The 27,905-nt window shown below is 47.0% G+C and overlaps 1 protein-coding gene across 1 annotated transcript; it reads left to right on the top strand.

Moving 5' to 3' along the window:
- The first annotated feature begins 1,070 nt into the window (after positions 1–1,070).
- LOC146081144 (uncharacterized) lies at positions 1,071–27,690 on the top strand. The gene is made up of 9 exons (XM_083189136.1): positions 1,071–1,126; positions 1,520–1,579; positions 1,780–1,860; positions 8,539–8,616; positions 15,789–15,857; positions 22,960–23,136; positions 23,993–24,043; positions 25,874–25,909; positions 27,359–27,690. Exons 1-9 carry the CDS (start codon positions 1,117–1,119, stop codon positions 27,433–27,435), a joined length of 639 nt encoding a protein of 212 aa, XP_083045262.1. The 5' UTR covers positions 1,071–1,116; the 3' UTR covers positions 27,436–27,690.
- Positions 27,691–27,905: the final 215 nt, after the last annotated feature.

Below are 27,905 nucleotides of genomic sequence, written 5' to 3'. Positions count from 1 at the left end.
TTTCTTTCTCTCCTACAGTAATTGTGTCTTTTCTTGGCGTGCCATTGGCCGACGCTGGCAGCGTCGGCCAATGACAGCCTAGCGCAGCCCTGCGTAGTCAGTGTTGTGTCCATGTCAGGGGGGTGGGGGTGGAGCGTTGCGCCAATGCCTCTGATGCACAAAAGGAGGCAATTGCCACTGGCAGTACTAGTTTACATCCGGTACTGCACTGGCAAATGCCTCCTTTTGAAACAACCACTATCCAGGGCAGCCGTAAGCAGGGAATGCGCAGCGGTATGTGTCCTATCCACTTTGGAGCAGAGTGGATTTTCTAAAGTACAGTATGGCGGGCGCAGCACTTTATAAAATTCAGTCCACGCCTTTTTGTAAAGCCACCCCAGCCCCATTTACAGTAATAAGAGTACGGTAAGTTTATTAACAGAAAACAGCACTTGTTCTCATTTTTGACATTTTCCCACAGTGACTCCGATTGAAGAACAGGGCACCCTGCCCTGCGGGCATGCTACAGGCCCCCCCACCACCTCAGCCGCTCCGTCTGAGAGTAAGTCCTGTCATTTCTTTATTGAGTTTGTGTTTTTTTTTTCTTTCTCTCCTACTGTACTGTAATTGTGTCTTTTCTTGGCGTGCCATTGGCCGACGCTGGCAGCGTCGGCCAATGACAGCCTAGCGCAGCCCTGCGTAGTCAGTGTTGTGTCCATGTCAGGGGGGTGGGGGTGGAGCGTTGCGCCAATGCCTCTGATGCACAAAAGGAGGCAATTGCCACTGGCAGTACTAGTTTACATCCGGTACTGCACTGGCAAATGCCTCCTTTTGAAACAACCACTATCCAGGGCAGCCGTAAGCAGGGAATGCGCAGCGGTATGTGTCCTATCCACTGTGGAGCAGAGTGGATTTTCTAAAGTACAGTATGGCGGGCGCAGCACTTTATAAAATCCAGTCCACGCCTTTTTGTAAAGCCACCCCAGCCCCATTTACAGTAATAAGAGTACGGTAAGTTTATTAACTGAAAACAGCACTTGTTCTCATTTTTGACATTTTCCCACAGTGACTCCGATTGAAGAACAGGGCACCCTGCCCTGCGGGCATGCTACAGGCCCCCCCTCAAGCATCGCCACGATGCTAAGCAGTAAGTCCTGTCATTTCTTTATTGTGTTTTGTGTTTGTGTGTTTGAACTTGTGTAGTTTTTTGCCGTGCCGTTGGGCGACGCTGTCAGCATCGGCCAACGGCAGCCTAGCACAGTCAGCGTAGTGTCCCCACGGGAGCCCTGCACAATTACCGTAATGTCCCCGTCAGGTACTGTAGCTCTGCGTCTCGTGCACAAAGGGGGTGGGAGTGGAGGCGTGCGGTACGTCTGATGCACGACGTTTTGACCTAGACATTATTTATCTACAGTATACAGTACTGCAATACTATATACTCTACCATAACCTCAGTGATCACAGTAGTGTGTGTGAACTAATGTTTCAAAGGACACTACAGTACAGTATACTGTAATGTACTGTAATTATTTTTACACAGGACTTCAGAGGAGGATGGAAAGGGTACTCCCCAGAAGGTCCCCTCAAACTTTGGCAGCCAGTAAGTGTCCTCCCGACCTGTTCATACAGTACCCCTAGTATCCACGTTGACGTGGAGTCTATTTTATCAAGTGTGGTGGGCACAGCACTTTATTGAAAACAGTCCACGGCTTTTTTTTTTTAACACCCCCTCCTCCCCATTTAGAGTAAGAATAATAACTTTACAGTATTTTAACAGCACATTTTATCATTTCCCCACAGTGCCAAGCCTAGAGGAAGACCAGGGCACCCTGCCCTTGCGGGCCGTTACAGCCCCCAGCGCCTCAGCCGCTCCGTCTGACAGTAAGTCCTGTCATTTGTTTATTGAGTTTGTGTATTTTTTCTTCCTTTCCAACTTGTGTCTTTTGTTGGCGTGCCGTTGGCCGAGGCTGAGGGGACGCAATGCACTTTTCTAGTGTCCATGTTGACTGTGTCGACATTCAGTCAACAATAATGAAAAACTCGATGGTGAACTTTTTGAATGTTGACCATACCCATGTCGACCTAATAATTTAGTTTTCCTAATGACCATGTCTCCCTAACCCATGTTGACCTTCAGTCATGTCGACCTTCATGCACGTCAACATTCAGTGGTCGACCTAATGCTTGTAGACCTAATGTCTGTCTTTCCTATGACCCATCTTTGTTTGCTACTACAGTACAGTATACAGGTTGAGTATCCGGTATCCGGACATCCCTTATCCGAATGATTCCAAAAACCGTGGTTTTTGGAATCATTTGAATTTTTTTTCTATTTTTTATATTTTAACCCCTAACCCTCTTTTCATACTTACCAAGTCCCCGGGCGTCCACAGCAGGCCTCCGGCATCTTCTCCAGGGTCTCCAGCGGTCCCAGGAATGCATTGCGCGAGTGTGTGCGCGCGCCGGTGACGTCACCAGCTCCCGCACCCATAGACCTCACGGACACTTGTCCGTGTAAAAGCATGTATGGGGCCGGGCAGCTGACATCCGGCGATGTCAGATGCCCGCCCCCAACACATGCGTCACAGCCTCATTACCATGCGTACGCCCCGCGTTTGCATGGGAACGCCCATGAAACGCGGGGCGTATGCATAGGGAAATGAGGCTAAGTAGCCCCTCACGCCCCTATCCACCCCCTTTGCGGCGTTAAAAAAAATTGTGCGGCGATTTCGCCTGCACATGCGCAGAGTGCCCTCTGCACATGCGCAGATCGAAAACATCGGCGGAACGGCCGCATGCGGCCGTTACCGCTTAGATCAGATTAAGGGCCTGTATACTGTATTTGTGAAAATCTGAAAGTTTTCTTCAAATGTGATGACTGGATTCCCCTTTTCAAAGCTGCATACTGTACTAGAGATGACAGTTCACCCTCCTTTCTGTAGTGTTAAGTGCAGACCGATAATTTGATTAAGGGTCACTATAAACCTGGACTGCATTGTCTAAAAAGGACATTTACTGTACATTTGAATCTTGTATCTGTGAAAGGAAAAATCACACTATTAGCCTCCCCACTCCAAGTACACTAACTCATTAGCATTTCTATGTGTTAAAGCTCTCCACCACCAACCCCCACTAATGTATTGTCGTTTATAGGATACTGTATTTGTGAGAAACTGAAGCCAACCTTCCCTCGATGATTTAAATAAAAATTAAAAGACATGAAATGTTAGCATTGAAAAATGTTGGTTGGTTTATTTAGCAAAATATTTTGTCAAAAAGTTATACAGTATTCAGTGATGAAGCGCACATACTGTAGCGGTATAAAAGTGCAGCATCACCCATGTGCTCCCCCCAGTCCTCTGCCCCTGCAGCAGCATTCAGTTGGTCGACCTAAAGATGGTCGACAGTCATTAGGGCCTCACCACTAGGTCGACATACTGCAAGGTCAACAAGTCATTAGGTCGGCATACAGGGGCGGATTGGGAATTAAAACCAGCCCGGGAAATATCTTGAAGCAGCCCTAAGGGGGGGGGGGGGGGTGTTGCTGCGCGCCGTAGGCGCGCCAGTTTTTTTTGGGGTGTGGCCTATCAATATGGGGGTGTGGTCTATTCCAATGAGGCCACACCCTTTTTTCTGCTGTGGAGGCATGGCTAGTGGCTCTCTGAGCTGCTGGCTATGTCCCCAGCCCCTCAGGCTGCAGAATAGGCGCATGCGTACAGGGTCTATTCTGCAGCCTGTGGGGCTGGGGAGATAGAGACAGGAGGGGGGTCTCCCCAACTGTCCATCCCGTCCCCACCCTGTGGGACTTTGAGTATGGGCCACCACCCTTGAACACATTATGCACCATAAGAAGAGGGCTATTTTTTCTATCGAAAAACCTGTACACCTTATGCCACACAGTATGAGCCAATATTCACATAATGACACATGGAAAAATCCAAAATTCACAAAATGCCACACAGAATGAGTTAAAAAAAAAAAGCTAAAGTTCACATCATGCAACAGAATGAGAAGACACAGGGTGAGAGGGGGTTGGTGCAGGGTGAGAGGGGTTGGTAATGAAGGGTGAGAAGGGGGTGACTAGGGGTGAAAGTAGAGTGGCAGGGTGGAAGAGGATGCAGGGAGGGAGGGGGTCGGAGGGTGGCGTAGAATGCTGGGAGGGGAGATGCAGGGTGGCTGAGAACGAAGGGATGGAGGACTTACACAGGGTGACACAGGACGCAGAGTGTGAGGGGGGCATGGTGGCACAGGATGCCGGGTAGGAGGGGGAATGCAGAGTGGCAGAGGATGCAAGCAGGGGAGTCACAAAGTGGTGGAGGATGCAGGGAGGGGAGACAGTGATTCCCATTATACATATGCCACACACTGTGATGCCCATTATACATATGCCACAGACCATGATGCCCATTATACATATGTCACAGACCGTGATGCCCATTATACATATGCCACACACCATGATGCCCATTATACATATGCCACACACCATGATGCCCATTATACATATGCCACACACCATGATGCCAATTATACATATACCGCACACACCAAGATACCCATTAAGGGGGTGGGGACACAAAACTTCATCCCAGGCAGCAACTTCCATGCACTGGGAGCATTGCCTGGCAACCCAAGATGCCGGGAGCGCTGCCCAGCAACCTAAGGCGCTGGGAGAGTTTCCCCACATGACGCATCACACCGGTAGTGATGTCAGACGCCGCCTGCCCACCCCAGTACCGGGAGCTCCTGCACGCACCTAAGCACTGTTATATAAGGTATGTTTGATTTGTCTTATTATACAATACAATACAATACAATACACAAAAGACATATATATACACACCACAAAAATCCCGCCCACCCTCCGGTTAACCCTGTACCTGACAGAAAGTCCGTGCATGCAGATCTCCGTCCGCCATTGAAAAAACCGGCAGTCAGCCTCACTGTTAACGCAGACACAGGCGGAAGTCGCTCTCACCTGACCTCCGCTCAGCGCCGCCCCTCTCCCAGCAGGCTTTCTCCAGAAGACGAGTCACAGGAAATGCATCACAGTTCTGATCAGAATGCAGGAGTCCGGTTACTATGGAGATGAAAAAAAATATATATATATATATTGAGGCCACAAATTATTAATTCTGCCAGCACCAGTGCACCAGTGCCTTGTTTTTACCCTCCTCCTGTGGCCGCCTGTCAGACAGTCCCCGGCTGCTGTTTATTTTGGGTCTAGGTCAACATGGCAGAAGGTCGACATGAGTCTAGGTCGACAGGGGACACGGTCGACAGGTGTCTAGGTCGACGTGACTAAGGTCGACATGGTGTTTTTCACTGTTTTTTTTTTTACCCGAATGTCGACACAGTCGACACGGACACTGTTTTAAGTGCACCGCGTCCCGTCAAATGGCTCGCTGCGCTCGCCATGCTTTGGTCACTGTGTTTTTTATTCACCCACCACGCCCTGGTGGATGGTAGGGCATGAAATACCACCTGTCGGCACATGTCAGCTCAAAAAACTGTGAAAAACCCCATGTAGACCTAACCCATGTCGACCTAACGCATTTGTCAACCTAGACAGCTGTCGACCTTGTCCCCTGTCAAACTAGACTCATGACGACCTTCTGCCATGTTGACCTAGACACCTGTCGACCTTCTAGCATGTCGACCCAATAGTGTCGACCTAATGACTGTCGACCAATGACCTAATGACTGTCGCTGCTCTGCCGCGTATGGGAGAAGCCGGGGAGTGCCTGAGCGTGTGCTCAGACGCTGCCCGGCATTAGACTGCGCATTTGGGGGCCAAATCCCGGGATCCCGATAAATAAATAAATATATATATATATATATATATATATAAAATATATATGAAATATATATGTATATATATATATATACATATATATACATATATATATATATAAAGTATATATATATATATTATATATATATATAGTATATATATATATATATATATATATATATATATATAGATAAATATAAATTCTTCCAGTGCCACATCACTAATAGCTTGTTTTTAACCTGGGACCTGGCTGCTCCTCCACTGCGTGCGCTGGGTACTGTGCTGCTAGCTGCTGCCGCCTGCCGCTGCCGCCCATCGGATCCAGCCCAGCAGCAATCCTGCGCGCTGCTGGGATGGCTGGATCACGTGGGCAGAGCCAGAGCAGGAAGCCTGGCTCTGTCTAGACCGCGGGAGTAGCTGCGTGCGCGCGCGCGCGCATGCGCACCAGCCCTCCCGCGGCCATTTTGACTGTGGAACACTATGAGGCCGGCCGCGGCCATCTTTAAACAGGGCAAAATGCACGGAGATGCCGCGGCCGGCCCTGTTAAGGAGGCAGGGCAGCCCTTTACCCTAAAAATATGCCGGCCCACCGGGAAACAGCCCGGTTTCCCGGTGGGCCAATCCGCCCCTGTCGGCATAGGATTTTTCACTGTTTAAAGAGCCGACAGGCGGTATTTCATGCCCTAATATCCACTAGGGCAGTGATGGCTAACCTTGACACTCCAGCTGTTAATGAACTACACATCCCAGCATGCCCTGCTACAGTTTTACTATTTGGCCATGCTAAAACTGATTTTTGTAAACCCAGTAATGAGTACAGTAACTTTATTTAAACAGCACACTTTCTCATTTTTCTCATCTTCACATAGTGCCTCCGCTTGAAGACCAGGGCACCCTGCCCTTGCGGGCCGTTACAGCCACCAGCGCCTCAGCCGCTCCGTCTGACAGTAAGTCCTGTCATTTGTTTATTGAGTTTGTGTATTTTTTCTTCCTTTCCAACTTGTGTCTTTTGTTGGCGTGCCGTTGGCCGAGGCTGAGGGGACGCAATGCACTTTTCTAGTGTCCATGTTGACTGTGTCGACATTCAGTCAACAATAATGAAAAACTCGATGGTGAACTTTTTGAATGTTGACCATACCCATGTCGACCTAATAATTTAGTTTTCCTAATGACCATGTCTCCCTAACCCATGTTGACCTTCAGTCATGTCGACCTTCATGCACGTCAACATTCAGTGGTCGACCTAATGCTTGTAGACCTAATGTCTGTCTTTCCTATGACCCATCTTTGTTTGCTACTACAGTACAGTATACAGGTTGAGTATCCGGTATCCGGACATCCCTTATCCGAATGATTCCAAAAACCGTGGTTTTTGGAATCATTTGAATTTTTTTTCTATTTTTTATATTTTAACCCCTAACCCTCTTTTCATACTTACCAAGTCCCCGGGCGTCCACAGCAGGCCTCCGGCATCTTCTCCAGGGTCTCCAGCGGTCCCAGGAATGCATTGCGCGAGTGTGTGCGCGCGCCGGTGACGTCACCAGCTCCCGCACCCATAGACCTCACGGACACTTGTCTGTGTAAAAGCATGTATGGGGCCGGGCAGCTGACATCCGGCGATGTCAGATGCCCGCCCCCAACACATGCGTCACAGCCTCATTACCATGCGTACGCCCCGCGTTTGCATGGGAACGCCCATGAAACGCGGGGCGTATGCATAGGGAAATGAGGCTAAGTAGCCCCTCACGCCCCTATCCACCCCCTTTGCGGCGTTAAAAAAAATTGTGCGGCGATTTCGCCTGCACATGCGCAGAGTGCCCTCTGCACATGCGCAGATCGAAAACATCGGCGGAACGGCCGCATGCGGCCGTTACCGCTTAGATCAGATTAAGGGCCTGTATACTGTATTTGTGAAAATCTGAAAGTTTTCTTCAAATGTGATGACTGGATTCCCCTTTTCAAAGCTGCATACTGTACTAGAGATGACAGTTCACCCTCCTTTCTGTAGTGTTAAGTGCAGACCGATAATTTGATTAAGGGTCACTATAAACCTGGACTGCATTGTCTAAAAAGGACATTTACTGTACATTTGAATCTTGTATCTGTGAAAGGAAAAATCACACTATTAGCCTCCCCACTCCAAGTACACTAACTCATTAGCATTTCTATGTGTTAAAGCTCTCCACCACCAACCCCCACTAATGTATTGTCGTTTATAGGATACTGTATTTGTGAGAAACTGAAGCCAACCTTCCCTCGATGATTTAAATAAAAATTAAAAGACATGAAATGTTAGCATTGAAAAATGTTGGTTGGTTTATTTAGCAAAATATTTTGTCAAAAAGTTATACAGTATTCAGTGATGAAGCGCACATACTGTAGCGGTATAAAAGTGCAGCATCACCCATGTGCTCCCCCCAGTCCTCTGCCCCTGCAGCAGCATTCAGTTGGTCGACCTAAAGATGGTCGACAGTCATTAGGGCCTCACCACTAGGTCGACATACTGCAAGGTCAACAAGTCATTAGGTCGGCATAGGATTTTTCACTGTTTAAAGAGCCGACAGGCGGTATTTCATGCCCTAATATCCACTAGGGCAGTGATGGCTAACCTTGACACTCCAGCTGTTAATGAACTACACATCCCAGCATGCCCTGCTACAGTTTTACTATTTGGCCATGCTAAAACTGATTTTTGTAAACCCAGTAATGAGTACAGTAACTTTATTTAAACAGCACACTTTCTCATTTTTCTCATCTTCACATAGTGCCTCCGCTTGAAGACCAGGGCACCCTGCCCTTGCGGGCCGTTACAGCCCCCAGCGCCTCAGCCGCTCCGTCTGACAGTAAGTCCTGTCATTTGTTTATTGAGTTTGTGTATTTTTTCTTCCTTTCCAACTTGTGTCTTTTGTTGGCGTGCCGTTGGCCGAGGCTGAGGGGACGCAATGCACTTTTCTAGTGTCCATGTTGACTGTGTCGTAATTCAGTCAACAATAATGAAAAACTCGATGGTGAACTTTTTGAATGTTGACCATACCCATGTCGACCTAATAATTTAGTTTTCCTAATGACCATGTCTCCCTAACCCATGTTGACCTTCAGTCATGTCGACCTTCATGCACGTCAACATTCAGTGGTCGACCTAATGCTTGTAGACCTAATGTCTGTCTTTCCTATGACCCATCTTTGTTTGCTACTACAGTACAGTATACAGGTTGAGTATCCGGTATCCGGACATCCCTTATCCGAATGATTCCAAAAACCGTGGTTTTTGGAATCATTTGAATTTTTTTTCTATTTTTTATATTTTAACCCCTAACCCTCTTTTCATACTTACCAAGTCCCCGGGCGTCCACAGCAGGCCTCCGGCATCTTCTCCAGGGTCTCCAGCGGTCCCAGGAATGCATTGCGCGAGTGTGTGCGCGCGCCGGTGACGTCACCAGCTCCCGCACCCATAGACCTCACGGACACTTGTCCGTGTAAAAGCATGTATGGGGCCGGGCAGCTGACATCCGGCGATGTCAGATGCCCGCCCCCAACACATGCGTCACAGCCTCATTACCATGCGTACGCCCCGCGTTTGCATGGGAACGCCCATGAAACGCGGGGCGTATGCATAGGGAAATGAGGCTAAGTAGCCCCTCACGCCCCTATCCACCCCCTTTGCGGCGTTAAAAAAAATTGTGCGGCGATTTCGCCTGCACATGCGCAGAGTGCCCTCTGCACATGCGCAGATCGAAAACATCGGCGGAACGGCCGCATGCGGCAGTTACCGCTTAGATCAGATTAAGGGCCTGTATACTGTATTTGTGAAAATCTGAAAGTTTTCTTCAAATGTGATGACTGGATTCCCCTTTTCAAAGCTGCATACTGTACTAGAGATGACAGTTCACCCTCCTTTCTGTAGTGTTAAGTGCAGACCGATAATTTGATTAAGGGTCACTATAAACCTGGACTGCATTGTCTAAAAAGGACATTTACATTTGAATCTTGTATCTGTGAAAGGAAAAATCACACTAGGGGGAGACGGAGACATAGATAAAGTCCTGGGACATAACAAGGGTATAATCGGGGGTAACTCTCAGGGTGCATCAGGAATGTCATGTAATAAAATGTTATGTTGTAACAGTCACGTTACCCCATTACAGTTCTTAGGTACAGATGATCTTAGTATACGGGAAGGAGGGAATGACAGAGGAAGAATTCCCGGAACTATGGAGAGGGCAGGCAGTGTGCATGGTGGGGAGGCCTGTAGAGAGTCTATTGAAGGGGAGAGGGGAAAGAGGAAGCTAGTAAAGAATTCAAATGGGTCCTGGGGTGAAACTAATCACAATATTAGAGCCATATCTAAAAATAAACATAAATTAAAATGCTTACTGGCTAATGCAAGAAGCTTAGTGAGTAAAATCGGGGAGCTTGAAACGGTGATCAGTAGGGATGACTACGACATCATTGGTATTACAGAAACATGGTGTAATGAGTCGCATGACTGGGCATTAAACATGGAGGGATATACACTCTACAGGAAAGACAGGGAAAATAGAAGGGGCGGGGGTGTGTGCCTATATGTAAATAATAACTTAACATCATGTGAGAAAAATATGAGCACAGACCTGGAAGACGACAACTCGGAGACAGTGTGGGCAGAGATAACCGACAATAATAAGAAACCAAAAAACAAATTTATAATAGGGGTATGCTATAGACCACCAAATATAAATGAAAGGGAAGAGTCTCTTCTTTTAAACCAAATCAAACAAGCATCAAATCAGGGTCAGGTATTAATTATGGGGGATTTTAATTTACCCGACATTGATTGGGAAAACGAAACAGGTAAATCAGCAAGAAGCAATGGGTTCTTAAGCTTACTTAAAGACCAGTTTATTACACAAACGGTAGAAACTCCAACTCGTGATGAGGCGCTCTTGGACTTAGTATTAACAAATAACACAGACTTAGTTTCAAACACAAAAGTAATTGAACAATTAGGGAATAGTGATCACAATATGGTTTCACTGGAAATCAACTTCAGTAAATTACATCAAAAAGGAACTGCAAAAATACTAAACTTCAGAAAAGCGAACTTTGAATTATTTAGGGAAGCCCTAACAGGAATTGGGTGGGAAACGGTTATGGAGGGAAAAAATGCAGAGGAAATGTGGGATACTCTAAAAAAGGTGCTTGATTCACTAACTATTGAATACATTCCTAAAGTAACTAAAGGTAAATTCAACAAAAAAAAGCCACCATGGTTGGACAAAGAAGTAAGGTCAGCTATCAACAATAAAACCAGAGCCTTTAAATTCTATAAAAATAACTTGAATGAGGAGGCATTCGCAAAATACAAAGAATCAAACAAAACTTGTAAAGGGGTAATCAAAGCAGCTAAAATATTATATGAAGAGTGCATAGCCACTGAAAGCAAAAACAACCCAAAGAAATTTTTTAAATACATAAATAGTAAACGTTTAATTAAGGAAAACATAGGCCCATTAACTGATACTAGTGGAAAAAGTGTTACTGAGGACAAGGGAAAAGCAAAACTGTTAAATGAGTTCTTCTCATCAGTATTTACTAAGGGAGAGCAGACTGTGGAACGAACATTTACCACAAACGGGACAAATAAGCCAGATCTCATTGTGGATTTCACGCCGAAAGAATTAATACTGAGGCTAAGCAAACTCAAAACAAATAAGTCACCAGGGCCAGATGGGATTCATCCGAGGGTATTAATGGAATTAAGGGATGAACTAGCTACCCCCCTACATTATATCTTTAGCAAGTCACTATCGTCAGGTATAGTACCAAAAGATTGGAGAATAGCAGAGGTAGTGCCAATATTCAAAAAAGGAAAAAAGGAAGATCCCGCTAATTACAGACCCGTTAGTTTAACATCAATTGTGGGTAAACTATTTGAAGGATTTTTAAGGGATGGTATCCAGGAATATTTAGATCATCACCTTCTACTCAGTACTAACCAACATGGGTTCGTGAAAAATCGTTCATGCCAAACTAATCTACTAGGGTTCTATGAAGAGGTTAGCAAAAACCTCGATAATGGAAATGCTGTAGATGTGATTTTCCTAGATTTTGCTAAAGCATTTGATACTGTCCCACACAAGAGATTGATTAATAAAATGGAGAACCTAGGATTGGGTGAAAATATCTGCAGATGGGTAGGGAATTGGCTATGTAATAGAGAACAAAGAGTGGTTGTGAATGGTGCCGTATCAGATATGATACCGGTACTAAGTGGCGTGCCCCAGGGTTCGGTTTTGGGGCCCATTTTGTTTAACATTTTTATTAACGATATTGGGATAGGGTTACTCAGCAATGTATCCATCTTTGCGGACGATACAAAACTTAGCAAAGTCATCAAATCACCAGAAGATGTCACCATGCTTCAAAATGATCTTGCAATTCTAGATGAGTGGGCAAAAAAATGGAAGATGAGGTTCAATGTAGATAAATGTAAGGTTATGCACCTTGGGAGACACAACCAGTGTGCAAGTTACAACCTTAGCGGAGAGGAACTGGGTTATTCCATACTTGAAAAGGATCTAGGAGTCCAAATAGACAGCAATCTAGGATGTAGTGCCCATTGTAATGTAGCTACAAAAAAGGCCAACAAAATTCTGGCATGTATTAAGAGGGGAATGGAAACTAGGGACTCAAGGGTAATTATGCCACTATATAAAGCATTGGTGAGACCTCACCTAGAGTACGGAGTACAGTTCTGGGCCCCACACTACAAAAAGGACATCATAGAATTAGAAAAAGTCCAAAGGCGAGCAACAAAGCTTATTAGGGGAATGGAGAATTTAAGCTACGGGGAGAGATTAAGCAATTTGGGACTATTTACATTAGAAAAGAGACGTTTAAGGGGGGACATGCTCAACATGTACAAGTATATCAAGGGCCAATATGAGGAACTGTCACACACCCTATTTTCTACTAGAAAGGAATCTAGGACGCGAGGGCATGAGTATAGATTAGAAGAAAAAAGATTTCATTCAGCTAGTAGAAAGAATTTCTTTACGGTCAGAACAGTCAAACTCTGGAACTCTCTTCCCAGAGAGGTGGTAACGGCTGGCTCATTAAATGCGTTCAAGGCAAAGTTGGACAAACATTTACTGGAGAAAAACATCCATGGGTACAAATAAGAAATATAATTTGTCTGTAAAATACCAGAACCAACCAAATCAGCAATGGATATCTATACCAGGTTGAACTAGATGGACGCAAGTCTTTTTTCAGCCTTACCTACTATGTAACTATGTAACTATTAGCCTCCCCACTCCAAGTACACTAACTCATTAGCATTTCTATGTGTTAAAGCTCTCCACCACCAACCCCCACTAATGTATTGTCGTTTATAGGATACTGTATTTGTGAGAAACTGAAGCCAACCTTCCCTCGATGATTTAAATAAAAATTAAAAGACATGAAATGTTAGCATTGAAAAATGTTGGTTGGTTTATTTAGCAAAATATTTTGTCAAAAAGTTATACAGTATTCAGTGATGAAGCGCACATACTGTAGCGGTATAAAAGTGCAGCATCACCCATGTGCTCCCCCCAGTCCTCTGCCCCTGCAGCAGCATTCAGTTGGTCGACCTAAAGATGGTCGACAGTCATTAGGGCCTCACCACTAGGTCGACATACTGCAAGGTCAACAAGTCATTAGGTCGGCATAGGATTTTTCACTGTTTAAAGAGCCGACAGGCGGTATTTCATGCCCTAATATCCACTAGGGCAGTGATGGCTAACCTTGACACTCCAGCTGTTAATGAACTACACATCCCAGCATGCCCTGCTACAGTTTTACTATTTGGCCATGCTAAAACTGATTTTTGTAAACCCAGTAATGAGTACAGTAACTTTATTTAAACAGCACACTTTCTCATTTTTCTCATCTTCACATAGTGCCTCCGCTTGAAGACCAGGGCACCCTGCCCTTGCGGGCCGTTACAGCCCCCAGCGCCTCAGCCGCTCCGTCTGACAGTAAGTCCTGTCATTTGTTTATTGAGTTTGTGTATTTTTTCTTCCTTTCCAACTTGTGTCTTTTGTTGGCGTGCCGTTGGCCGAGGCTGAGGGGACGCAATGCACTTTTCTAGTGTCCATGTTGACTGTGTCGACATTCAGTCAACAATAATGAAAAACTCGATGGTGAACTTTTTGAATGTTGACCATACCCATGTCGACCTAATAATTTAGTTTTCCTAATGACCATGTCTCCCTAACCCATGTTGACCTTCAGTCATGTCGACCTTCATGCACGTCAACCTTCAGTGGTCGACCTAATGCTTGTAGACCTACAGTAATGTCTGTCTTTCCTAAGACCCATCTTTGTTTGCTACTACAGTACAGTATACAGGTTGAGTATCCGGTATCCGGACATCCCTTATCCGAATGATTCCAAAAACCGTGGTTTTTGGAATCATTCGAATTTTTTTTTATTTTTTATTTTTCAACCCCTAACCCTCTTTTCATACTTACCAAGTCCCCGGGCGTCCACAGCAGGCCTCCGGCATCTTCTCCAGGGTCTCCAGCGGTCCCAGGAATGCATTGCGCGAGTGTGTGCGCGCGCCGGTGACGTCACCAGCTCCCGCGCCCATAGACCTCACGGACACTTGTCCGTGTAAAAGCATGTATGGGGCCGGGCAGCTGACATCCGGCGATGTCAGATGCCCGCCCCCAACACATGCGTCACAGCCTCATTACCATGCGTACGCCCCGCGTTTGCATGGGAACGCCCATGAAACGCGGGGCGTATGCATAGGGAAATGAGGCTAAGTAGTCCCTCACGCCCCTATCCACCCCCTTTGCGGCGTTAAAAAAAATTGTGCGGCGATTTCGCCTGCACATGCGCAGAGTGCCCTCTGCACATGCGCAGATCGAAAACATCGGCGGAACGGCCGCATGCGGCCGTTACCGCTTAGATCAGATTAAGGGCCTGTATACTGTATTTGTGAAAATCTGAAAGTTTTCTTCAAATGTGATGACTGGATTCCCCTTTTCAAAGCTGCATACTGTACTAGAGATGACAGTTCACCCTCCTTTCTGTAGTGTTAAGTGCAGACCGATAATTTGATTAAGGGTCACTATAAACCTGGACTGCATTGTCTAAAAAGGACATTTACATTTGAATCTTGTATCTGTGAAAGGAAAAATCACACTATTAGCCTCCCCACTCCAAGTACACTAACTCATTAGCATTTCTATGTGTTAAAGCTCTCCACCACCAACCCCCACTAATGTATTGTCGTTTATAGGATACTGTATTTGTGAGAAACTGAAGCCAACCTTCCCTCGATGATTTAAATAAAAATTAAAAGACATGAAATGTTAGCATTGAAAAATGTTGGTTGGTTTATTTAGCAAAATATTTTGTCAAAAAGTTATACAGTATTCAGTGATGAAGCGCACATACTGTAGCGGTATAAAAGTGCAGCATCACCCATGTGCTCCCCCCAGTCCTCTGCCCCTGCAGCAGCATTCAGTTGGTCGACCTAAAGATGGTCGACAGTCATTAGGGCCTCACCACTAGGTCGACATACTGCAAGGTCAACAAGTCATTAGGTCGGCATAGGATTTTTCACTGTTTAAAGAGCCGACAGGCGGTATTTCATGCCCTAATATCCACTAGGGCAGTGATGGCTAACCTTGACACTCCAGCTGTTAATGAACTACACATCCCAGCATGCCCTGCTACAGTTTTACTATTTGGCCATGCTAAAACTGATGCAGGGCATGCTGGGATGTGTACTGTAGTTCAACAACAGCTGGAGTGTTAAGGTTAGCCATCACTGCACTGGGGCATTGTGTGAGAATAAAATAGTGTGCCGAGTGCATGGACACTTAAAACTACAGTACAGTATGTCGACATTCGGATAAAAAAAAACAGTGAAAAACCCCATGTTGACCTTTTGACTGTCGACCTAGACCATGTCGACCTAATGCTTGTGTCTGGCGTGCCGTTGGCCGTTTGCTAATTGCGGTGACATGTCTTCCAACAGCCCAGCAACCCCCTCAACAAGTGGGAGCTCCCAGACAGCTCTGGAGAGGCCGTATCAGCCCTCCACCTAGTAAGTACAGTCAGGGCCGCCGAGAGGCAGGGGGGGCGGGTACATTTTACCTGGGCCCGGGCCTGCCAGGGGGGCCCGGGTCCCGACACAAAAAAAAAAAAAAAAAAAAAAGTTTTTTTTTTAAAAAGGGGGCGTGGCCACGGGTCCGCGATTAGGCCACGCCCCCGAATTTGCCTAAGGCTAAGCCCGGTCAGCGATGGCTCTCCTGCTCCATTCAGCAGCCTCCTCCCACCCGCTGTCCTCCTCTTCCGCCGCAGCCCCGCCTCCTCATATAGCAGCAGCGCGGCTCCATGATGCTGGGAATGTCAGCAATGCATCAGTGGCGTGCTGGGCAGGGTGTCAGTGGAACTGTTTGGGGTCACAGATGTGCCGTACATATCTGTGGCTGGCCGGGAGGCATTGCAGGCAGCGTGTGCTGCTGAGCCTGACTGTTCTCTGACAGCCGACAGTGTGGAGAGTAGACAGACGCAGTGTGAGTGCACTGACTGAACGTAGCCCATGTGCCACAGCTGTGCACTGTGCAGTCCCTCTTTCCCTGGGACAGCAAGTGCAAGTGCAACCAATGAGCTGAGCTCACGCAGGCTAGCCCCCCCCCCCCATATGTTTCCTGACCTCAGGCTCCTCCTCTTCTCTCCTCCCGGGCAGCTTCAATTCCTGCTTCCTCCCTTCTCCACGGTGCACAGTCACACATTTACAGGAGCTGCCTGCTGCTGGGTGAGTGCTTTGGGATATCTCTTATAATAGTTGTTAACTTAATAAAAACATGTCAGTGCTGTGTGGAATGGACTAAGTATGTCTATGTGTGTAAGAATATGTGTAACTTAAGTACCTATGTGGGTGGGCCCTGTTGCTTTCATTAAATGTGCTTCCATTAAATGTGTGTGTGTGTGTCTGCATGTGATTGTGTGGAAAAATACATGTCAGTGTTTTGTATGTGTGTGTGTGTGGGGGGGGGGGGAGCTGTTGTTACAGTATCTGGTACTTGTATATAGATATTAGCATCTGTAGCGCTATATAAAAATATATATAGTTATGTGTGTGTGTGTGTGTGTATGAACCATTTGTATATGTGTTTCTGACAATTGTATATGTCTATACAATCTGTATATTCCAATATATGAGCATTTGTGTTTATATACGTGTGTGTGTGTGTATATATATATATGTATATATATATATATATATATATAGGTACTTATGTAGTATCTGGGCTGCCGATTTTTTGATTGTATGCCTTAAGTTAAGGCATACAATCAGATGCGATGCGATATCGCATCGCATCGCATCGCATCGCATGCGACCATCGGATGCGATGACCCGATTTTTCCATAGGAATCAATGTTAAAATGGACTGAGTCCATTTTAACATGGAATTCAATGGGAAAAAGGGGTCCTTTTCATACCCCTACTATCCAAGTGGGCATGGAGTTGGATATAAACCTGTGGCGAGCGCAGCGAGCCACCGAGCCCGAAGCGTGGCGAGCGAAGCGAGCCCCGCTTCGGGCTCGGTGGCTCGCTACGCTCGCCACAGGTTTATATCCAACTCCATGCCCACTTGGATAGTAGGGGTATGAAAAGGACCCCTTTTTCCCATTGAATTCCATGTTAAAATGGACTCAGTCCATTTTAACATTGATTCCTATGGAAAAATCGGGTCATCGCATCGCATCGCATCGCATCCGATGGTCGCATGCGATGCGATGCACCCGATTTAGAAATCGGCAGCCCAGATACTACATAAGTACCTATATATATATATATATATATATATATATATATATATATATATATATATATATATATATAGCGATCCAAGGTGTCCGGCACAGCCTCCTAGGTGGGATACTGCATGGGTGCCTGCATAAAACGATTCTTTAATGCATTAAAGAATCGTTTTGTACGTGAATGGTGTGCCGCATCTTCTCTCCAAGTCTATATATATATATATATATATATATATCCAACACTGGACCGGCACTCCCCACGATATATCAATGTAGCTGCGTGCCCTTGTGATAAATCATAGACAGCAAGGTCCCACCTTCCCATAGGAAACTGGAACAGACACGTCACTGCAGCTTGAAGTAGAAGAATAGCTTTATTGACCTCGACGGGCCGTTTCGGGGTTAACACCCCGTTTTCAAGAGGATACCAATACAAAAACACACAGCATTTAAATAGGACACCTTGGCGCCAGAAAGCACCACTTACCGCCCACAATTCTCACCGGACCATCCCCGTCTAATCAGGCGCATATCCAGCGAGTCAGCGTCTCTCACACGCCGACGCCGCTGTCATGACAACCCGGCTACACGCTGAGATGTCGGGAGACCGTGTCATCCGGCTTCATCTCACCGCAGCCAATCCAGACAGGGCTCCTAGGGACGACGTCAGCGGCTGTAAAAAAATCCAAGGATGTGTTTCCATTTGTATCTCAATTCGATTCATCGAGTATGGTGGTACCCATAGCCACGAAAGCCCTATGGCCGATTGTGGCATCAGATAAAGATTTACCTGTGTTTAAAAAAGTGCGTCCACTGGCGTGCTATACCAGGGGACGTAACTTAAGGGACATCTTAGTGCATACAGATGTTACTGGTTTTGAGGCGGCAGCATCCTCTCATACATTTAAAAAGAAACCAGGGTGCTATAGATGTCCGAAATGTGTCACGTGTAACTTCATGCGGACTGGGGATAAATTTCAGGATCCTCACTCCTCAAAAAATTATAAAATTAGGCATGTATTATCATGTGACTCTAGATACGTGGTATATCTAATTACTTGCCCATGTAATTTGTGCTACGTCGGGATGACGTCACGCAAATTTAAAGAGCGCATGGCACTTCACAGGTCCTCCATCAAAGGGGCACTGGCAGGTAAAAAAGCGGAACAGCCAGTGGCGATTCATTTTAAAACAATGGGACACCCTCTTGAATCCCTCAAATACCAAATTATTGACCATGTCCCCGAATCTAATAGGGGAGGGGATCGGGTCAAGAAACTTTTAAAATTGGAGGCCAATTGGATCCATAAACTTAACACAGTATCCCCTCATGGTTTAAATGAGAGAATTATGTGGAGTTCATTTATGTGAATATCTCTAGTTTGGGGTATTAATGGATCAGGTTACATCTCTCTGTTAGTAGTTCTAATCACTAGTGGCAGCTGTAAATTTATTTTAGATTTGCATTGTAATAGATGAAAGCTTGATAGTCCATTTTAACATTGTGTATTTCTTATGTATGTTTTTTGTAAAATGTATTTTGTGTTTTGATTGTACAGGTAACTTTGTGCACAGTTAATGCACGCTAATCGCCACGGCAGACTCCTGCGGCTTGACAGCTGGGTCTCCATGGAAACGCGTCTGTGCGGGTGTGAGCCGCTGACGTCGTCCCTAGGAGCCCTGTCTGGATTGGCTGCGGTGAGATGAAGCCGGATGACACGGTCTCCCGACATCTCAGCGTGTAGCCGGGTTGTCATGACAGCGGCGTCGGCGTGTGAGAGACGCTGACTCGCTGGATATGCGCCTGATTAGACGGGGATGGTCCGGTGAGAATTGTGGGCGGTAAGTGGTGCTTTCTGGCGCCAAGGTGTCCTATTTAAATGCTGTGTGTTTTTGTATTGGTATCCTCTTGAAAACGGGGTGTTAACCCCGAAACGGCCCGTCGAGGTCAATAAAGCTATTCTTCTACTTCAAGCTGCAGTGACGTGTCTGTTCCAGTTTCCTATGGGAAGGTGGGACCTTGCTGTCTATATATATATATATATATATATACACACTATGTGTACCTACTGTATGTACAGTATATGAGTTCAGTAGCATAGGGTGCAGATGGGTATGTGATGTAGTGGTAGGTATAGAGAAGTCAGTGATGTAGTGGTGGTTATAGAGAGGTCAGTGATGTAGTGGTGGGTATAGAGAGGTCAGTGATGTAGTCTCCGGTATAGAGAGGTCAGTGATGTAGTGGCGGGTATAGAGAGGTCAGTGATGTAGTGGCGAGTATAGAGAGGTCAGTGATGTAGTGGTGGGTATAGAGCGGTCAGTGATGTAGTGTAGGGTATAGAGCGGTCAGTGATGTAGTGTAGAGTATAGAGCGGTCAGTGGTATAGATATAAAAATATACACTATGTGTACCTACTGTATGTACAGTATATGAGTTCAGTAGCATAGGGTGCAGATGGGTATGTAATGTAGTGGTGGGTATAGAGCGGTCAGTGATGTAGTGGGTATAGAGGGGTCAGTGATGTAGTGGTGTGTGTATAGAGCGGTCAGTGATGTAGTGGTTGGGTATAGAGGGGTCAGTGATGTAGTGGTGGGTATAGAGCGGTCAGTGGTGTAGTGTCGGGTATAGAGCGGTCAGTGATGTAGTGTCGGGTATAGAGCGGTCAGTGATGTAGTGGCGGGTATAGAACGGTCAGTGATGTAGTGGGTATAGAGGGGTCAGTGATGTAGTGGTGTGTATAGAGCGGTCAGTGATGTAGTGGTTGGGTATAGAGGGGTCAGTGATGTAGTGGTGGGTATAGAGCGGTCAGTGGTGTAGTGTCGGGTATAGAGCGGTCAGTGATGTAGTGGCGGGTATAGAGCGGTCAGTGATGTAGTGGTGGGTATAGAGCGGTCAGTGGTGTAGTGTCGGGTATAGAGCGGTCAGTGATGTAGTGGCGGGTGTAGAGCGGTCAGTAATGTAGTGGCGGGTATAGAGCGGTCAGTGATGTAGTGGCGGGTATAGAGGGGTCAGTGATGTAGTGGCGGGTGTAGAGCAGTCAGTAATGTAGTGGCGGGTATAGAGGGGTCAGTGATGTAGTGGCGGGTGTAGAGCGGTCAGTAATGTAGTGGCGGGTATAGAGGGGTCAGTGATGTAGTGGTTGGGTATAGAGCGGTCAGTGATGTAGTGGTTGGGTATAGAGCGGTCAGTGATGTAGTGGCTGGTATAGAGCGGTCAGTGATGTAGTGGTTGGTATAGAGCGGTCAGTGATGTAGTGGTTGGTATAGAGCGGTCAGTGATATAGTGGGTATAGAGGGGTCAGGAACCCCCTCTACCGCCGGCGCTAATGTCAGGGACCCGCTGTCGTTGCTGCACTGATTATGGGAGCCACTGCCATCTATGCCAATTACAGATACTCCAGCTGCCGAAAGCATTAGTGACAGGGGTACCCAGCGTGTATTGTGAGGGGAGGTAGAGAGGTTTGGTTCAGCACACGAATACCTCTGCTGGGGGTGTGGAGAGATACAGTGATGCCTGTTGCAGCCCCCCTCTCATTGGCTCCCAGGGTCTGTGCAGGCTCACGACCATCGGGGATAGGGCCGAATTTGGATCCAAAATAACGTGTCTGAATCGACCCCTCTTTTCACTCTGAAGGATTAGGAGGCGCAAAGAAATTTATATAACAACTGCCTGCTCTCCCTTCTCTACCAACCCCCTCTCCTCCTCTACCCCCTCTCTCCCCCATACCACCCCCTTCTCCTCATACTCTACCACCCCCTTCTCCTCTACTACCCCCATCTCCTCCTCCTTTACCACCCCCTCCCATCCTAAACCATCCCCTCTCCCACCCCCCATCTCCTCCTCTTCTAAACCCCCTTGTGTTGCATAAAGGGTATATGGTGTGGTACACACCCCTATATCCTTTAATGGCCACACCTCTTTTCTGTTGCTCGCCACTCCAGGGGGGCCCCGTGACGCTGTTGTACCGGGGCCCAGGATTTCTCTTGGCAGCCCTGAGTACAGTACATGTTTTTGTTTACAGTATTTGTTAGTTTTTCTCTCTATGGGGCTGCATCAGATGTTACAGTATTGTACAGTGGTGCAAGTAGAATTTTTTTCTTGGTGGTACTGATAGCTTCCACCAAAAATGGGCGTGGCCATGTGTCATGAGGGGGCATGGTCACACAAAGCTAGGGGAGTGACTTATACCCACTTTAAACCAAAATCCTTGGTTAGACCTGATCTTTGTACACAGGAGTTTCCAGGGTTGAACCCAGCTTTATACCCCATTTACACAGCACTATGTCCCAGGTCGGACCCAGGTCTGCGCCATTTATACTGAACCTGGGTCAGCCCTGCTTTTCCCTTTGGATGACATTAAAAAATGTCCATTTTAGGACTGATAAACTTCCAGTCAACCTTCCGTCATTGATTAAAAAAATAAAATAAAAAAGACATGAAAAGTTAGCATTGAAAAATGTCGGTTTGTTTATTTTGTTAAATATTTGTTCAAAAAGTTTTATTCAGTGCTCAAGGACACATAGCGGTATAAAAGTACAGCATCAACCATGTGAGCTCCCCTGTGGAACCTGGGGTGGGACCATTTACACCACCCACGACCCAGGTCCAACCAGTGTTTAACTTCGGTCAGGACCTGGGTAGGAAACCAGTGTTACTGGACCAGGGTGGCCCCTTTTACACCAACACTGACCTGTGTCCAACCTGGGTTTCTCACTTGGTGTAAAAGGGGTATTAATGACAATAGTAGCATGGCATTGGGAGACAGGGAATGAGAAACAGGGAATGACTGGGGGTGGGTTGGCTCTTGCTTGGGGAGAGCCGGGCAGCTTGTACTGTACTTACAATTGTGGAGCCTGCTCTTCATGCTGTCGGCACCGTGTGACAGGCTACTGTAAATCAGCAGTAGCCAGTAGCTGCATACAGCACCAATCATAACACTGGGTGGGCGGGCTGCGGATGCATTACAGTATATTTAGACTTACAATAAAAATAGAATTGACAGTGGGTCAGGGAATAAGTGGTACTGCGTACCTGCAACATATTTCTCCGTACCACGCCGTACCCCCTTACTTGCAACACTGGTACTGTATCTCTACCAGTACAGTACAGTACAGTATATTATGGAGGCAAGTGCTGCTAATATACCCCACCTCCCTTCCATGCCCTCTTACACATGCGCAGAAATACTGTACAAGTGTGTCTGCTTGTGCTCACCTCTGAATTAGGCACTCTGTCTCTCTTCACCCCTCTCTACTGTACAGCATACTGTACAGTATCCTCTACGCTCAAGACTTTATTGTTACCTATTGTATTTATTGTTACCTAGTATACTGTACTGTATCAGCAAGCTCAAATTTTGGTGCAATTTTTTTTACAGACCTGCAATACCCAGAGGTGCCAAAGGAGGACAGTATGGACACCTGCAGTATGGACACCTGGAGCTGTTCATCCCCGGAGCCCCAGGAAAATTGGAGCTACTGTTCCTGCCGCTCGGAGGAAGAAAGCGAGGTGGCAGCAGCGCTTCCTCCTGCATCCAGCAGAACTCCCCCAGGGTGTAAGTACTGTACTCATGGCCAGCAACAGCAATCCTGGGGCCCCATAAATTGATCTCTCTGGGGCCCCTTCCCCATCAAGCATAGTAGTGGTGTGGAGCAGTAGGGGAATAATAGTGTGGAGAAGGGAGGGAGGGAGGGAGTAATAATGCAGAGCAGGAGGGAGGGTGGGAGTAATAGTGCGGAGCAGGGAGGGAGGGAGGGTAGGAGTAGTAGTGTGGAGCAGGGAGGGAAGGTGGGAGTAATGGTGTGGAGCATTGAGGGAGTTGTGGAGTCCACCTGTAAAGCCATACAGTATACTGTACAGTACTGTACTGTACCTGTGCACTACAAAATTCCCTCAATATTGCCATTCTGTATACTGTACAGAATGACCCATACTGTATGAAGAATGCCCCCCTTTAGTGCCTACAGTAATTACAGTATGCATTCAACCCCCCCCCCCCCCCATCACCTAATGCACAATGCCCCCTGACTTGTGTAATGCCTTCATTCATCAACACTCACTGCTGCAACTGCTTCTGCTGCATTGAATACTGGCCTACAGTATGGATAGCTGTCCTGAGATTCTGTCTCCAGGAGCAGCTGAAATGGGAGCTGCTCCATCTGTACATTACTGTACACAGAAAGTTGTGCTCCACTATGACAATTCTTATGACTTTATTGGTGTTCATACAGTACTGTACAGTACACTAGTGTACAGTACTGTATGTGCTGCAGTATGAGACACTATTGTTCAGTACTGTACAGTAAAGTATTTGTACTGTACTGTACAGTAATGTACCGTATGTACTGTACAATATGCTGTACTGTATTACTATTGTTACAGAAAATGATCAAACATTTCTTTTTCCACAGTGCATTCCCCTTGGCTACCTTGGCAGTATGAACAAACTCCTCCCCAACCATGTAAGTAGTAGTAGTAGCAGTACGTTTATTTATTAGGCGCCACCAGTGGCGCCGGAAGGGGGGGGGCGAGGGGGCAGCTTGCCCCCCCCAAAATTACTGAGGCGCTAAAGCAGCTGTGCGGGCGGCTGATTAATCAGTAATATACAGTAGGCGGGCGGGCGGTGGGCTGATTAAGCTTGATCCAGCCTCCCGCCCGTCCGCCTATATTACTGATTAATCGCAGCCGCCCGCCCGCACAGCTGCTTTAGCGCCTCAGCAAGAATCCGATTCCTATTCGCAGCCGTCCGCCCACATGGATGACTTCTGCGGGGAGATGTTGAGAACCAGCGCCCGCCAATCACAGTGGCTGTGGATGTGATGCGTCCACAGTGATTGGCGGGCGTGATGCGGGCCGTAGGGAGGGAGACTGGTCGCGTGGATCAGTGCATGGGCGGGAGCCGCGGGAGCATCCTACAACAGCCGCAGCAGCAGCCATCACGCTGTGCTGCCACAACTAAAACTTAAAGGTAAATGCTGCTCCTCTCACCCTCCCTTCCCCAGTGACTCCTGGATCCAGGGGTTGTCATTTACCCCTGGATTCACAACCAAACAGGTTTATGTAATTACTGTATGTCTGATTATCATAATCAGACATAATCACATAAATCTGTTTGGAGGTGACAGTGCCACTTTTTCCACTTTTTACGAGTAAATGACAACCCCTGGATTAATGTCAGTCCTGGTGTCTCTGGCCACATGTACTGTATATGCCGCTGCCCGGTGTATAATGCCCACGTGTATATGCCGCTGCCAGTGTGTATAGTGCCCGGGGGTAACATATAGCAATTTAGGGTGCGCCAAAATGAGATTATATCTTGCCCCCCCCAACCTAAAAACGTTCCAGCGCCCCTGGGCGCCACAAAGTGTCCACAGCGCCGTACATACAGTACTGTAGCAAACAAAAAAACAAATTACAAGGTAACGTACTGTACAGGGTGTGTTGAAAATTACAGCATACTGTAAATAGGGGTACAGTATACTGTAGCTGGTAGAACTAAAATCAGCATCAGTTCAGAAGTACTGTAGGTGTTGAAATGAAGTACAGTACAGTACAGTAGATGAAGGGAACAACAGGAGAGGAGCACAGGTGAGGTAAAGAGGTAGGGTGAGTACGTGAGGAAGGAGGGCCCTACTCATAAGAGTTAACAGACTACAGTAAAAGGAGGACGAACGAAAAACAATAGGATACTGTACTGTAAGTACTGTAGGAACAGATGGGAACGGAGGCATGATAGGAGGATCAAAAGAGGTTAGGAGGAGGGATAGGCTAGTCGAAAAAAGTGGGTTTTGAGGGAGCGCTTGAAGGAGGTAAGGGAATCAGAAAGCCTGATACAGTAGGTGGCGGGAGGTTGTTCCAGGAGGCAGAGGTAGAGTGGCGGGAGAGGAAGATGAGCCTACAGTAGCAGCAGCGTTAATAATGGATTGGAGTGGTGCAAGGCGTGTTCGAGGTAACCCAGAGAGAAGGATGTTGCAGTAGTCAAGGCGGGAGATGACAAGAGAGTGAATGAGAATTTTGGTCGTGTCAGTGGAGAGGAATGGTCTGATGCGTGAGATGTTGCGTAGGTTAAAACGGCAAGACTTGGAGAGAGCACGAATGTGGGGGGTGAAAGAGAGGGAGGAGTCAATGATGACACCAAGGCCGCGCGTTTGGTCGGTGGAGGTGATCTCGGTTTCACCAATGCTGATGGAGATAGTGGGAAAAAGGGTACTGTAGTATGTTCGGGGGATGGAAGATTAGAAGTTTAGTTTTAAACTAGTAGTAAACTGACAGTGCTTTTTTTTTTTTTACAGCAACTCCTGCACCATCTGAGGATGAAGACCAACAAGGTACAGTACAGTTTTGTACTTCTTAATACTGTAACTTACAGTACAGTACAGGTATTTTTAAACCTTTTTTTTTAATTGCAAGATCCCCAGCATACTGTAGCACAGAGCCAACAGTAGGGACAGCGCTGTCCCTGCTGTTGAGATAGGGCTACGCCAGCCTGCTGCTGGCGCAAAACCAGCAGCGGGCTGAATGGTCAGCAGTGCTGACCGTTCATACATTTGGCCTGCTATCATTTAGATAGCAGCGCCGATATGGACAGAGGCGCATAGTGCCCCTGTCATTTACTGCATGCTGGCTCCTTAATACATTGGGGAGATGTGGTATCAGTGCACATAACGTGCGCTGATACCCCTTCTCCCTCATATCGATCTTTAATACATCTGCCCCTCTGTACCCAGTGTGCTAGGTGCCAGTCTGCATTGTCCCAGGGACGCTTTAAGGGGCGGGGGGGGGTGTGTGTGCCGGTGGGGAAGCAGTGCGGCCACGGCGGTGATCATCAGTGTGCTGTGTGCAGGGGGCAGGCAGCAGCGGCAATTACAACTTTAAAATAATGTGTCCATTGACTGTCCGTCTTCTGATTGGCTGAGATAGAGCACTCTCAGCCAATAAGCTGCCGCCAGAGGGAGGCCGCTGATTGGCTAAGAGTGCTCTATCTCAGCCAATCAAAAGCTGGACAGTCATTCGACACATTATTTTAAAGTTGTAATAGCCGCCGCTGCGGCGGTGCACACTGATGATCATTTGAGATCCGCCGCAGCCCGCCCCCACTGCTCCTCACAGGAACCGCTGCTGCCCCATGCCTGCTCCTCACCGGCACCGCTGCTGCCCGCCCCACTGCTCCTCACCGCCCTGCAGCTCCCCGGTTTTGTAATTGCACATCAAGGGCCAAATTGTTTGTGAGCCTCCCGGGGAGCTGCCGGGAAGCTCGCAGGAGAATTGGGTCCGAATTGTCCTTAGGACAAGTCGGTCTAATGTACAGTATGGGGGCCTTTAGCCAGTGTGCTTGGTGCCAGCCTGCAATGTCCCATAGACGCTTTAGCCAGTGTGCTAGGTGCTAACCTGCATTGTCTCAGTGGCACATCCAAATTTACATCAGATAAATCACATGTGATTTATCTGACGCAAATTGGATGTAAAGAATGGCACATCTAGTGTCAAATTGTACAGTACTGTACAGTATGTAGGCCTCCTGGGAAGCAGCCGGGGAAATTCAAGGGAAATCAGATGCAATTTTACAGGTACAGTAAGATAAATCTCATAGTGCATGGGGGCCTTTAGCCTCTGCTTGGCAACATCATGACGTCAGGCCATCTGCCAGTCATGATTCCTCTTGGCCTTTTTGTGCCTTGCTGAATGCAGGAGCTTATAAACACTGTAATAATGTTTACTGTAAAGTACTCAACTTGTATTATTGTTCTAAAACTGTTCATTTTTTTTTATTTTCACAGATGCCATACGAAGTGAAATCGGGAGACTCATTGGGGCAGAAAATCAACTCTTTGATTATATTGTAAAAAATATATAAATAATGAATTTTGTTTTAAATGTGCAGTGCTATTTATTTGTGTTACTATCCATCTTAGTAGTAGACTACTTTTTTTGGGGGGGTTGATCACCCCGCCCATGGAAACGGAGCCACCAGGGCAATCCCTGGCCCGCCAGAAGGCCGACCACAGCGCGCAGCATGTCACTTGCCATCTCCCCGGCACTGGCACAGTGGGGGTCATGCAAAGCAGCAGAGATTTGGAGACAGGGAAGTTATAAAACAAGTCCCATTCTACCCACCCCCCCACCCCCCCTTAATGGAATTACAGTACTGCGGTGAATTACAAGGTGAGCAGGAGCCGGACAGCCAACACAATAATCTCCCCTGGTCTCCTTCACACTGCCGGACAGCCTCTGCACTAATCCACGCTGGTCTTCCACGCAGCCACACATCCCAGAGCATGGGCTCTGCCGACCTGCAGCAGCGGCAACGCTGCTCTCTCCCCCCGG

The sequence above is a fragment of the Crinia signifera genome, chromosome 5 (genome assembly GCF_055691185.1).
Source record: "Crinia signifera chromosome 5, ASM5569118v1, whole genome shotgun sequence".
Lineage (NCBI taxonomy): Eukaryota > Metazoa > Chordata > Amphibia > Anura > Myobatrachidae > Crinia > Crinia signifera.
This window is presented reverse-complemented; position numbering and strand designations above follow the sequence as displayed.

Bases quoted from the DNA above. Each gene is read 5' to 3' on its own strand.
- LOC146081144 (XM_083189136.1), top strand. The intron at 1,580-1,779 runs GTAAGTGTCCTC...ATTTCCCCACAG, and splicing joins CCCTCAAACTTTGGCAGCCA to TGCCAAGCCTAGAGGAAGAC. The intron at 1,861-8,538 runs GTAAGTCCTGTC...ATCTTCACATAG, and splicing joins CTCAGCCGCTCCGTCTGACA to TGCCTCCGCTTGAAGACCAG.